The 13,768-nt window shown below is 41.3% G+C and overlaps 1 protein-coding gene across 1 annotated transcript in view; it reads left to right on the top strand.

Annotated features, from left to right (window-relative positions):
- Positions 1-13,755, top strand: part of LOC134460722 (uncharacterized) — a 117,873-nt gene extending 104,118 nt beyond the window's left edge. Inside the window, exons 5-7 of the mRNA XM_063213228.1 lie at positions 77-343; positions 769-1,095; positions 12,765-13,755. Coding sequence (XP_063069298.1) covers positions 77-343; positions 769-1,095; positions 12,765-13,747 — 1,577 coding nt within the window. The 3' untranslated portion in view covers positions 13,748-13,755. The remainder of the gene's footprint in view (positions 1-76; positions 344-768; positions 1,096-12,764) is intronic.
- Positions 13,756-13,768: the final 13 nt, after the last annotated feature.

Here is a 13,768-nt window from a genome sequence, read left to right as displayed (position 1 = left end):
CACACACACACACACACACACACACACACTATCCCCACAGACTGAAATGATAGAACCATTTTTGTGTGATCCTCAGATATTCCAGTCCCAGAGAAGGTTACTGTGGGCTCAATAACTCCAACATCTGCTGAGCTCAGCTGGAGCCTACAGGTGATGCAGCAGATTCCACACAGATTCCTGATCTCCTACTGGTGTGAAGGGACTGAACCACAGATCATCTCTACAGCAATGTGCTCCATAACTCTCAAAGATCTGCAGCCCAATACCCAGTACACGATCAGTGTCTGCTGTGAGCTTGAAAATGGGGAAAAAAGTGAGGCTGCCTCAAGCAGGATAAAAACAGGTGAGCAGTTAAATGTCCCATTATTGTCTGTATTATAATATCAGTGACGAACCAATATTACTGGGATTATGAAGATAAGAACTAAAACAGTTAAGTCAGTAGGCTAAAGATTGTGATGACTTTTGTTAAGACTTTATTTTGACTTTTGTCACAATAATACTTTAGACAGCCCATGTCTGAAGTGTCATGACAATCTCTATAAACACACAGTACTTCAAATTTGTTCAAAGGAAATATTTATTTATGTTGTCTTGCCTTAATGCACGTTGTATCTGATCAGTAACAACTATTATCCTCATATATTTTACTATTTTCACACTTGTTAATGTCATGACATGACCTTCCTGCTTCCACCACTGATAGTGTAGCCAATCTGTAAATTAGCCCAAGATCTGCTGGATCATTGACAGTTTTGTGTCCGGCAGATGATTTTGTTCCAGAGGGGTTGATTGTGGATGCCCTAAATGAAGAGACTTCAATTGTTCCAGAGGAGTTTGCTGCACATCTGTACCATGGTTCTGATGCCAGATGGATGGCTGTAGTTCGCTGGAACCAACCGCAGGGCTTACAACACATTCCACACAGATTCCAGATATGCTGCTCCAGTAAAGGGATTGAACAAAAGACGTCTAGAAAATCCTGCAGCATAACTCTTCAAGGCCTGCAGTCAAACACTCATTACAAGATCTCTGTCTGCTGTGAGCTTCAAGGTGGAAAAAAGAGCAAGATGGCAATCACCACTTTCCACACGAGTGAGATACATTTATACAGCAATGTACTCTTTCAAGTCCATTGTCACTATGGCAATGACTGATATTTTAAGTAGGAGGGATTACAAAAAAGGATGGATTGTGATAAAATATTCAAGATGGGTCTGACCCTAACGCACACATCTGTGACACTGCATAAAGTTTCACCTCTCAGTTAGTCTATCAAATCAGCTATCTAGAATATTTCAAATCTCCAGGATTTGGAAGCAATTCATTTTCAACATTTCCATGACTGTAGCATGGAGGTAGACCCTTCTTCTGGACCGCTCTTGAAGAAGTGGTTTACAAAGCAATTTGGCCAGACCAAACAGTCAGGGAGAGTGGTAGTCCTCACATTACTGGCCTACAAACACACAGTGCAGTAACTACATATTTTGTTCAAAATTTAGTTTAGACTGAAAATAGTCTTCATTACACCTCCCTGATCTTATGAAAAGCCTTATGGTCCAAATGTGTCCTATTTTAGAGATAGTGCTTTATAGAATTTGCAGTAACTACAATATCCAACCTCATAACAAGGCTTTGAAGGCCCTTTTCTCAGTTTCAGTGTCAGCATAGTTACTGCACTTTGCCCTTGTAGGGCAGTAAATAGCTTTAGAATGGGTTGCAAGACGATTCGTCTAACGCATTATTCCGAGGGAACCATTCGTATAAAGCTTAGGATCATTCGTATAAGGCATGGGGCGTTTCGTAGAGTACCTGAGGACGTTTTGTGGAAGACCTAAGGACGTTCCGTTCAATCCATGCAAACCTTCCGTGCTGGGCAGACGTTTAGTTCAGTCTGCCTATTTTATTATTATTTTTGTATTTTATCAAATGTGTGCCTACCACCACAATGCAATGACCACAAAACAAAAATGTAACCATGTAGAAAGTGCATGCACCCCTTTTTTATTATTTTAAATTGTAGTTCAGGGTGCCTTTTTATTATTATTTTTATAGCCTATTCTATTAAGCGTGTGTGCCAACCGCGACATATATAGGCCTATATACTAGGGCCTATATTGTAACAGACTGTCTCTGTCTCCTCCGGAGTGAGAGTGCAGCGTTACCCCGTGTGCACTACATGCACAGCCTATAAAATGGGGTCAATTTCGATGGCGTGTGAGACTGTCAGGAAGCAACAAGCCGAGAGTAAGAGAGAAGGAACCATGAAGTGTGTGCGCTGAGAATATCACCATTTCTAAATTGCTAAAGCCAGACATTGATGTGCAATTGAGACCAAGCGTGCAAGTCTGCGAACAAGGGTTTGCAAAAGTGCACTACTAAAAATAAGAAAAGATATTCGTTGTGTTGATCTGAGTTATTTCTACTGTGTTGGTCACTGTTTATTATTCATTTTTGGAAAGGTAACGATCCACACAGCAAAAAACTCTAGAGCGCATCCGCTGCGGAGGTACTGAAACCTGCGCGGCGGACCGCCGCTGATACGGAAGCGTGTCCACATCGGAGTCCACTTGCACACCGCCGTGCATACGAACCAGGTCCGCATTTCTCATCTGTTCTGACTGCGCAGCGGACCCGCGGCGTGTCCAAGCAAGAACCAGGGTTCATACACTTTTTCAATAGTGTTTTTCCATGACTTTTCCAAAACCTTTTTACTGAATTTCCAGGACCAAAAAAAAACAATAACCAATCGCCGGCGTGCAGGGGTGGGGGCATATTATATTATATATTATGTAGCAGCCAATATTATTAATATGTAAATATATAAATATATTTTACTATAGGCCATGATATATGTTGTCAATATACTATATATTGTATTATATTAATTATATTATTCACAATTGTTTTTATATTATTCACTTCTGGTGTAGGCCTTAAGTCAGAAATGAAAATGAATAGGCCAATAGGAAATTAGGCTGTGAAATCATCGTGAAGACAAATTTGTATATATATCAACATACCCTCTACGGAGGTAGATGCTCATCCTGCCCTAGTCATTTGGAAAACATTAAGTGCATTCGATTAATCATCAACATTTAGACAGCAATGCACTCTGGATGAAAATGCTGCATGACGGTTAGATTTCAACTTCAACATTTCGGTGATGTTGCGTCGACATGGCGACATGTTACATGGTGTCAAACTATCGCGGGATGACTGCGATTGCAGTCAGATCTTGCAACCTCTGCAGTTGCTTATCCTCTTCAACGCTCGTCTGCGGACTTCCTCCGAGGTCACGCGCCCATGAACTGGTTGATCAACAACTCACTCACGTGTGTATTTGGGTCTTGTCTCACACCTCTACACAAGTTTGCGCAGGTCTCCACTTCAGCTCCTCCTCACTGCCTGTCCCCCCACTCCTCACACGTGGTGTGTTAGTAGCAAAGAGGCTTAAGACAAGAGGGCTTACTCATGTCATACCAGTGTAGTACGAAATGATGGCGAGGGGAGTACGGAAATGTTATTCAGTGTGGAACAGGTCATAGGACAGCGTGAATGTCTGTCAGCTGTCCTTAATTACCCCCAGCAATTACTGCTGACCAACAGCTGCCGTTAATTGGCCACAAATTATCCATCATGATGTCGTCCCCACTGACCATGTGCAAGGGAGTACGGAAATTGTATCCATCGCAGGGACGTGCACAGGAATCTCAAAGGGCAGTTGCTCTAACCTGAAGAAAGGGCAACCCACCCCCCCCCCACCCCCCCCCCCAAAAAAAAACATCAACAATGAGCGGCCTTCAGAATTTTTAGGAAACTGCACCATGGGTATTATTATTTTTAGTAGTAGTAGTAGAAGTAGTATATTATTGTCATAATTCCTATTATTTTATTGTATAGTATCTTTAATATGCGTACCATATTATAACATGCTAGTTTTTAAACATGTAGGCCTACCTATTAATCATATCAGAGATGATCAGCCTTATGCCCACCTCATGATCACCTTATGCCCATGTCTCCTGATCCACATTTCCTCATGTGTGGTATGTGGCTGCCCCTAAATTAAATGAAATTATGAGAAAAAGCCTTGATAGTTTTTAAACCTGTATCAGTCACAGAGATGATCAGTCTTATGCCTACCTGCCCTATGTGCAGAGGTCTGTGGCTCTGAGTCATCCTCATCTTAAACGAAATCAAATGATGAGTAAATTAATATGGCTAAATATGAGGATGCTTAATCAATTAACCCACTGTCATCTTTATAATCCTTGTAGCAGCCAAAGTAGACTTTAAGTTATAATAAATAGAAATAGCTTAAAAATGGTTAAAAAGATCATTTAATTTGAATTTGAAATTTCATTAATAGGTATATTCCATGATTAAAATGATGAATATTATATAGGAAAGCTAAAACAATAAGAATTCACAGGTTTAGGTCATTTGTTGGGTCTTTTGTAGCCTATATTAAAAATGTGTACTGTCGCTTTGAGAATTGACGAGCCGGCTTTCATTTCAGATCGCAAAGAACCGTGGCTTGTGGGAGCGACCAGTTCTTATCTGTTGCTCTGAAGCTCCGAGCTTCTTGCAGACTTTATAACCTTTTATTTTCATTACAGATATGTTAGTTAGTTCATGCACATTTTGTAGGCCTATGTCTTGAGAATAACAGTAGGCTTAAATGTCAGTTATCATGTGGAGTGGATTTATTTCAATTACATGGACATTGACAGTGGAAACAGCCTATCTTTGGGTCGGAGAATATATCAGCGTAAGAAAAAGCACTTTCCTAGCGGTCTCACCAAGATCAAACCTCTACAATCCTGAAAAAGATTCTCTGCCTCACCTGCACCTGTTCATTTTTTCGCAGCCAACTCTGCAGAGATGTGCTTCCTATAGCCTACCCCCTTAAGTTCTCTCTTGCTTGATAAAACGACATGTCATCTGCATGTTTCTTAGTTGGGTTAGCCTTCCACAAAACAACCTGAGCCATGTAAAAAGTTGACTGCAAGCTAGCTGGCTGTCGTTTTTCCCCAATATCTGAACGTGGCACAGATTATTGAGGATCACTAAACGTCCTAAACTTGAGACCGGCTTTAAGAGACATTAAATGTGATCATGTAGTTTAATACTGTGTAGTCTGCTATGTTTCCAGCTCACCTCAGGCCGTCAGGGCAGTCGCTCTATTCCCACGACATCTTCGACATATTTTGCGCCTCTGCCCTGGTCGCATGCATGCTTGCTCCCCCCTCCCTCCCATGTAGAGCTGCGCGTGCCCCCCCAACGCGCATGCTGCCCCTCCCTTTGCCTATCTCTCGAGGTGCAGGTGAATCTGAATTTGAAAACTTAATTTAGGAAGCTTCAATCAAAAATACGACTTGCAAAGCAAATCAGTTGAAACATGAAATCTTGAAACATGAAGCCTATTTTTCCGAGGCATACAGCTGGCTGTCGGGTTTTTTTTGCTACCTAAACGTGGCGCTGGCTGGCTGTCAGATGTATGATAACTAAAAGTTCTAAACTCAATATTGTATTACAGAGGTTGATTGTGAGCATATTTTGTACCCTAATATGTAGACTGTGTGTAGGGCTCTAGCCGACACCCGCATCTTCAAAATCTTTCGTGTCTCTTATAGGCGCTCAAGCGCCTGTCGCGTGCCCTCTCCCTCCCCACCGGAGTTGTAGCGTGGTCTACCACATCGCTCGTGCCCATTCTCGACGGGTCTGATGAATTTGTATGACTGACTTAAGTCTTTATTGTACAAAACTTCAATCAAAATTATGAATTATAAAGAAATCAAATGATATTGAAATATGAAATTATAATTGCCATAGGCCTATTATTTTCCCCTCCCTTGGAAGGGCAATATCAGCCAATGTGGGCAAAAGGGCCGTTGCTCGGGCACCGTGGGCAACTATGCTGTGCACGTGCCTGATCCATCGCACCCACTGACCAATGACCATGCGCAAGGGAGTTAATTTTCCATCCACTTGTGTCCTCAGGCAACGCCCCCGTACTACACTGTGGCCAATGCATTTCCCCCCCGAGAGATTGTTCTTCTGTTGAGTTTCTTTGGTTAGTAGAGCAAACCGGTGCGAGCTCATCGTCTCGTTCATATTTGTGGCCGACTTTAAATGCGCTGTATTTAACAACACCCACATCGTGACAACAAGTTCTCGCTCACGTGCTTCGTCAATGTTGGTCGACAGCAACAAAGTCGTATGGGGCTACTGAGTCTACACCTGACTAAACACAGCAGTCCAAAGTGCCTGTAAGATTCTTCATGTTTTGTCCTTTGTTGTGGTCGTTGATGGAGCCAAAAGAAGGGGGAAAGGGTGCACTGCTCGTGGCATAGTGGGACGTCCACTCAAAGAGATGCGACAGTGAGCCTAATTTTGTGTTGCAACGATCTGACTGATTTGAAACAGAGCCACATAACTTTTCAAACTCTTTTGGCGCTGCCGTATATTTCAAAACAATCGAGTCATGCCGACATTGGCAATTGTTTGGCTCGCGGTCATCTACGCCTACTGTACGGATTTCATTAACCTTTCAGCGCAATGGACAAATTCACTCGCAGGTGCACCTCGGGGCTTACCGAAAGCATAAAAGGTTCACTTGGAGCTCTATCCGTCAAATTAGCGCACCAAACAGGTCTTAGGGTTGTATTCCTTTTGGCATTAGCTAAGTTCTTGTGGAACCGCTGACTATTTTACAAGGGTCAACTTATCGCTGTCTACCACTGACCACACGGTGAGTTCCATGTCTTCTCGAACGAAAGTTTAATGCCATTTTATAATCGATTGCTTGAGTGCTCTATTGGAGTCAATGTAAAGGTGGGGGGGCTTCAGTCTTGGATACCCAAATGCTCCGTTCAGCACCAAATGTCAAAATTGTGATGAGAGCATCTCTACTTCACCCCAGAAGTCACACAAACAGGGCTTAATGTCTAAAATAGCGAACCACCACTTTAATGTCTAAAATAGCGAACCACCACTTTAATCTTAGTTTTTGCATACACATTTCAATTGGCGTTTTTATTTACATAGCTTTTGTGAATGGGTGAGTGTGTGGTACCACTGGAAAGGTCTCATTCTGGCCTTTCCAACAGTATTTTTATGACAAGTGTGTGTCCCTGACTCGGTAATTAACATCTACAAACAGTAGTTGCAAAATGAACTGGTCATCAGTAGACAATCGATTGCAAAAATGGCATATTCCTTTAAAGGTGCACTGTGTAATAATTTTAGTAGTTTATTTCCAGAATTAATGTTGCCCATTCACAACGTTACCTTTTTCATCAATACTTTGCGCCACCATCAAATTCTAGGTATTCATTATGACTGGGAAAATTGGACTTTTCAAACATGAAAAAGGGGATCTTCTCAATTGTCCGCCATTTTGAATTTCCAGAAATAGATATTTTTAGCTGCAAAAAATACTGTAAACTGTGGTCATACTAGTAAATATTAGTTAATTATTTGGCAAATATTCATGAAAAGACCAAAACTGAAGACAGCACAGTTTCAATGAGCAACATAGTTGCAATAGATACTAGGGCAACATCCTACAGTGAACCTTTAAAAAAATTCTGGAGCGCTGCGCACGCACTATGGACCTCCCTTATTTCAAACTCCTGGCTACGGCCATGGTTGTGGTTGTTTTTCTTTTCTTGTTGCCAGTGTTTGACTGTGATTCACTGATCTCCTATGTGCTTGATGTAATGAAATAATTGATGTAAATTATCATTGAGCCCCCATTGGGTGGTGGGGAAATGGAATGGGATGGATGTGGGTATTTAAGTCCTGTCGTCACTTGTATATAGTGTGCACTGATTAAGGCAGAACGTTGAAACGCGTCTGTGTAATAAAGAAACCTATGCATGGTGCGACCTTTTCTCATTTTTCAGTTTTACAATATTTAGGTCAGCACCCTTAAAAGAAGATAAAAACTGTGGATGATGCCTGCTCCAACCTTTAGGAAATTAGATAGTCAGGGAATGTAATTGGATAGGTATACAAATAGACTAACCTATTTCTGAATCTTAAATGTAGCCCCTACAACAAGTTATGTTGCTGCTCCACTGAACACAGATGGCAGGCCAATTAGCGAATCATTTGTTCTCAACAACTTCCCATTAAGAAATGTATTCTGAATGTGTTCGTCATCATTTTCAGCAAGCCTGTTGTTGCCATGATGACCTGATGTTTTCCACAGAAAACGTGCATGGTTGCAACTCGGTTAAAAAAAAAACCTTCTCACCGTTTCACTGATTTTAAAGACTTTATGACTTGGTGATTTTGTGAACTGTCTGTGCATCACGTGGCATGGACAGACGTTGGTACACACTTGCACACGCACACGACACGGTTCAGCTCAACCTTTATTGACCAGCAAGCGAGCAGCGCAGTACTAGCTGATTTGCTCTGGAATTGCGAAGTGAAAACGGACTTTTCTTCAACGTAATCACCTTCAAGAGAGCGCACGCTTGGAAGAATATTGCAAGAACATTGTACTCAGTTAATATCATTGTGCAAAGTGTGTGTTGCAATATTGTGCTGGGGATATGTGCTGGGTAGGCTTATTTCATGTGTGTCTATTTTGTTTGCGTAACGTGAAACCTTGTGTGTTTACACCCGCGGGTTTTGTTTTATGTCTCGTCATCGTGCGTGTGAGAAGCAACCGATTCCAGCAAGAGTGCAAATTACAAGTATCTGACAAGTACTGACGATTTCCAACAAAAACTAAAACAAAACCTTATTGCGCTTCACTTGAAAACCTGCTGCTACTAAGTGTTGTACCCCAAACACAATTTCGTTGCCTTTTTGACAATGACAATAAATCCTTGAATCTCAAAATAGGCAGCTACCAGCTTATTTAATAACGAGGCCTAATACAAATAAAATAATTGCTAAAGAACATTGCCTTTAGGGGCCTACAGTTAAAAAGGGCATTAAATTACATGTTTAAATCAACAAAAACAGTTAAAATGAGTGTTAATACAGCTGGTTTACAAACAAAACAAAGTAGGCAGCCTGAAGGCTTGAAGGACGATTTCCAACAAACCTATTCAACATTATAGCCTAGGCCAGGGGTCGGCAACCCAAAATGAGAGATTTTGGCCCAAAAAAACAAAACCCATACCTGTCTGGAGCCGCACAAATCTAAAAGCCTATAAGGCAACATAGACCATCAAAACATAGGCTAACTGTACACCTAATGACTAAGTGCAAAATGAACATTCATGATTAAGTGATTATTTTCCCTGCAGCGCATCTTGGATAGAATTACGCATCACGTGACTATGAACGATAGGCCTATTATTACTGCTTCAAGTGTAGCCTAACTTCCATTACAATATTAATGTGCTAAGTTTTGTTGCACTGATGAAATTATAGATATACAAGAATTTCATATTTTTGTCTCATCTTTTTATTTCATTTTGGAGTCTCAGGCTATTTTCCGTTAGCCTAGGCGAAAAGCCGACTGTTGACTCCGTCAATCAGTCTGGCAAAAGCCATGAGGAATCCGTCTCCGTGGAGGGTGGTAGATGGTCTGATTTTACTATATCATTTAAATTAATTGGAGTTCCAAATTCAAATTGAAACCCATATTGTGCTTTATTAGCATGCCTGTTACAATATAGCGTCGCAAAAGCATACAAATAACAAAACGAGAGTGTGAATATAGTTACCTTAACCAATCAGTAACGGAGCTCACGGGTGAGTTCTATGTCACCACTCTCAACTGTTTGCTGATTGGCTAAACACTGAGAGAACCGAGCTTGTGGCTTTTGCTAGACAATGTGCGGAGCCAAAATCTTTGGGTGGAGTACATAGGATGGCGTTGCGAGGCTAATTTTCCGTGTGGAAATGAAATGTTCTCTTCAAACTTCAATAACAATAGAACTCGCTGTTCAATAACAATCAAGAGCGCAAAAAAACACACAGCCTGTTGTTAAAACGCAGCTTGCAATTATTAAAATAAAACGGCAGCCTTTTGGAAAGGTAGGGAAATGACAAGTCAAGTAGCCTAATGCCAGTCGTGCGACTCTCCCCCGATTCTGACATGATTTGTCACTTGCACGCTTTGGGAATCTGGCAGATTTCTTGTTCAATCGGAGGTCAATCGTGAGTCTTGCTTTGTGTAGCCTACATGGATTAACAAGCGATTTCACCTCACGACCATCTTAAGATCTGCAACCGTAGGGTCTTAAATCGAAATGGAATTCCTGGTCGTCCCTCGTGAGTAAATAATAAGGTAGAAGTAGTGCAACCCGATTTGACACTACACATGCACAAATTGACAGGGAGAACGAGTCGCTCTTGAGCGCACACACATCCATCTGTGTTGCGCCTTTCCCTTCCGCGTTTTTTCATCTGCAGTTTCAGAAAACGAGCCTGTCATGTCGCACAGAGAGAGCATTCTGCTCGCATCCTTCCCTCGGCTCATATAGTGTGAAGACGTGAGTCCTGAGATGTGAACTTTTAAAACGTGTGATTCTCGGGTGCAGTGAGCAGGAGATAAATAATTTCACACATAGCCTACTGGTAATTTCGGCCTATGTCCGCCTTGTGAATGAGTAAAATTGATAATAGGCCTACCATTTTTAAATTCTCAAATGCCACGAAGTCAATCGCAGCAGCATGTCAAACGTAACATCGTTCCCTTCCCCTCATAGCTAGGAGGCTTAGAGCCTTTTTAAGACCCGATACTTCAGTTTGTGATACAAGCGCCAAAATCGGTACAGGTACTCCTTAGACATTACTATTTTCAAAAAGTACGCGGGCCACATCAAATTCAAGATGGCTGCCCATTTTCCACGATGGCCACCATACAAATATGAATTAGCAACTGAAACAACTGTTCAAATGGTCATACAAGCACCTAAATCGTCATAGATACTCCTTAGACACACATCTGTTGAAAAGGCATGCAGGCCACTTGAAATCCAAGATGGCCGCCCATTTTCCTAGGTGGCCACCATACATATGTGTAAGGTGACTGAAACATTTGATAAAATAGTGATACAAGCATCAAACTTGGTACAAATACCCCATGACATGACAAAAAGATGTCAATTGAAATATAAGATGGCTGATCAATTTCCAACATGGCCACCACAATTTTCTGGACAGCCCTTCCACCCATTGCACATTTCCCAACAGCTAACAAAATATGGATGGCATTCATAGTACCATGAAAGGTATGATCTGATCTTCTGACCTGCAGATGGCTATAGCTGCCAGTGTGAGTATTGGGACATTTTAAATTTCCTATACTTTAAGACAACAAGATAATCTAAATACATCAAAGGGATTATGGTTATCTCTCAAATGTCCTCAAATCAGAGATTATGAAAATGTCTCCATTAATAAGAAGCAATGGTAGCCATCTTGGATTATACATGGCCTTGTCATGTTTAAAGTAGGCTATTTTTTTTTTCCAAAAGGATCATGTCTAAGGAGTATTTGTGCCGAGTTTGGTGCTTCTATCAGAATTTAAACGTTTTTCAGTTATGGAACTTCTGCATTAGGTGAATGGGTGGCCATCTTGAATTTCAAATGGTCCATACACCTTAACAACAGAGTTGTGTCTGAAGAGTATTTGTAACACGTTTGGTGCTCACATCACTATTTGAACAATTGCTCTAGTATATCCTGCAGTGTTCCCACAGGACTTTCTGGCAGCCATCTTGGAAAATGGGCAACCATCTTGAATTTGAAGTGGCCCGCGTACTTTTTGAAAATAGTAATGTCTAAGGAGTATCTGTACCGATTCTGGCGCTTGTATCACAAACTGAAGTATCGGGTCACCTATTTCCCTAGCTATCAGCGATAGACATGGCGCGTCAGCCATCACTCACACACTAGTTTGTGTAGCCTACAACTCGCCCGTGCGAGGCTATGATGCAATTTTGCTATTTGGCGCCATTCTGAAATTCGGTATTTTTAATATATTTACAACTAGGCTTACATATATTTTACTGCATAATGTCTTTGTCATGCTTACCCCCTAAGAAACTATTAAAAAAAAAAAAAAAAACAATTAAAAAAATTCACACATTTTTGCAAACGCTCCAGAGAGCCACTAGGAAGGTGCTAAAGAGCTGCATCAAAGAGGTTGGATATTTAATAAAGAGGACTCAAAACACGCCCACTCAATGCAAAAGCGAGTGCTCAAAATTCGGTCTCCTAAGGGGGCGTTGTCCCTCCTTCTTCTTCTCTTTTCGTGGTGTTTGCACACGACGGGTGCTACCGCCATCTACAGCGCTAAGGGGACTTCATTGATTCTCAACCTCAGGACTCCGAAGGTCTCCTAACCGAAGGTCTCCTAAAGGGGCGTTCACCCGACATAAAGTGGATACCGGAAAAGAAACAAAATGACGCTTCTTGTTAGATCTACTTTCTTTGGCCGCATGTTGCCGACCCCCGGCCTAGGCAGTCTTAAGGGACGTTGAGTTCAAACCTAAGAATGTTTAGATCAAATTTAAGGTTTCGTAGGTCTTTGCGGTAGATGGAACTTCCTTGACTAAACATCCCATGGCTTATACGAATGGTCCCACGTTTCATACGAATGGTCCCCTCAGAAGAATGCATTAGACGAAAAGACCTGTCCCCTTTTGAATGTATTAGTTTTGGGACTAATATGGATTATTTCCTTTCTTCTGTTATTATTTGAATGATTTCAAAACCAATCATGGTCTTGGACTCTCTGAGTACCATTCTAATTTATTCTGTTTTGTTGTCTCTATTGTTAGGTGAGAGGAGGATTGTCCTTTTCGGGAAGACGGGAGATGGCAAAAGCAGCGCTGGAAACAGCATCCTGGGAGAAGAAGTCTTCACAGTGGGTAGCTGTCAGCATGGCGTAACAAACCAATGTATATCACATTCCAAGATTATCAATGGGAGAAAGTACACAGTGATTGACACTCCTGGATTCTTTGACCCTGGAATTCCAGAAGACACACTAATTACAGAGGTATCAAAATGCATCTTTGCCAGTGCACCAGGTCCTCATGCATTTGTTATAGTGTTAAGAGTAGGAAGACATACAGAGCATGAACAGCAAACTATGAAGAAGATTACACATATATTTTCAGATGATGCATTTAAGCATGCAGTAATTCTTTTCACACATGGTGAAGATTTGGAGGGGAAGACTATTCAAGAGTTTGTCAATGGTGGACAGGACACTCAGAGAAAGGGAACTACACTAAAGGACATTGTAGAGAAATGCCATAATAACTATCATGTCATAGACAACAAACATTGGACTCAGGAAGAAGGGGGGAAAAGCAAGAAAACAGAAGTAGCAAATCTACTTAACACCATAGAACAGATAGTGGAGTACAACCGTGCGGGTGGTGCAGACTACTACACCAATGAGATTATGGTGCTAGTGGAGCTGGCCATTCAGGATGAAATGCACAAAATTAGACAGACTGAACAAAATCAGCAACTAACTGACAGTGACATCAGAGAGAGGGCTAAGAAAATAGTGGAGAGGAGAATCATGTTAAATAAATGTGCTGTTACAGTAACGGTGATGCTCCTCGGATTTGTATATCTACCAGCAATTCCACCACAAGAAATCCATAAAACTATTAAAATTGCATCAGCTACAGCAACAAATCCTTTTCAGGCAATTGTGGATGCATTGCAAAAATTACATGACCGTCTACCAAGCACATTCTCAGGTTTCGGAGTATGCTACTCTGCACTGTATGAGAAAATGGACTGATTTGATTTAAAAAAAAAAACT

Source organism: Engraulis encrasicolus, chromosome 13 (genome assembly GCF_034702125.1).
Source record: "Engraulis encrasicolus isolate BLACKSEA-1 chromosome 13, IST_EnEncr_1.0, whole genome shotgun sequence".
Classification (NCBI taxonomy): Eukaryota; Metazoa; Chordata; class Actinopteri; order Clupeiformes; family Engraulidae; genus Engraulis; species Engraulis encrasicolus.
This window is presented reverse-complemented; position numbering and strand designations above follow the sequence as displayed.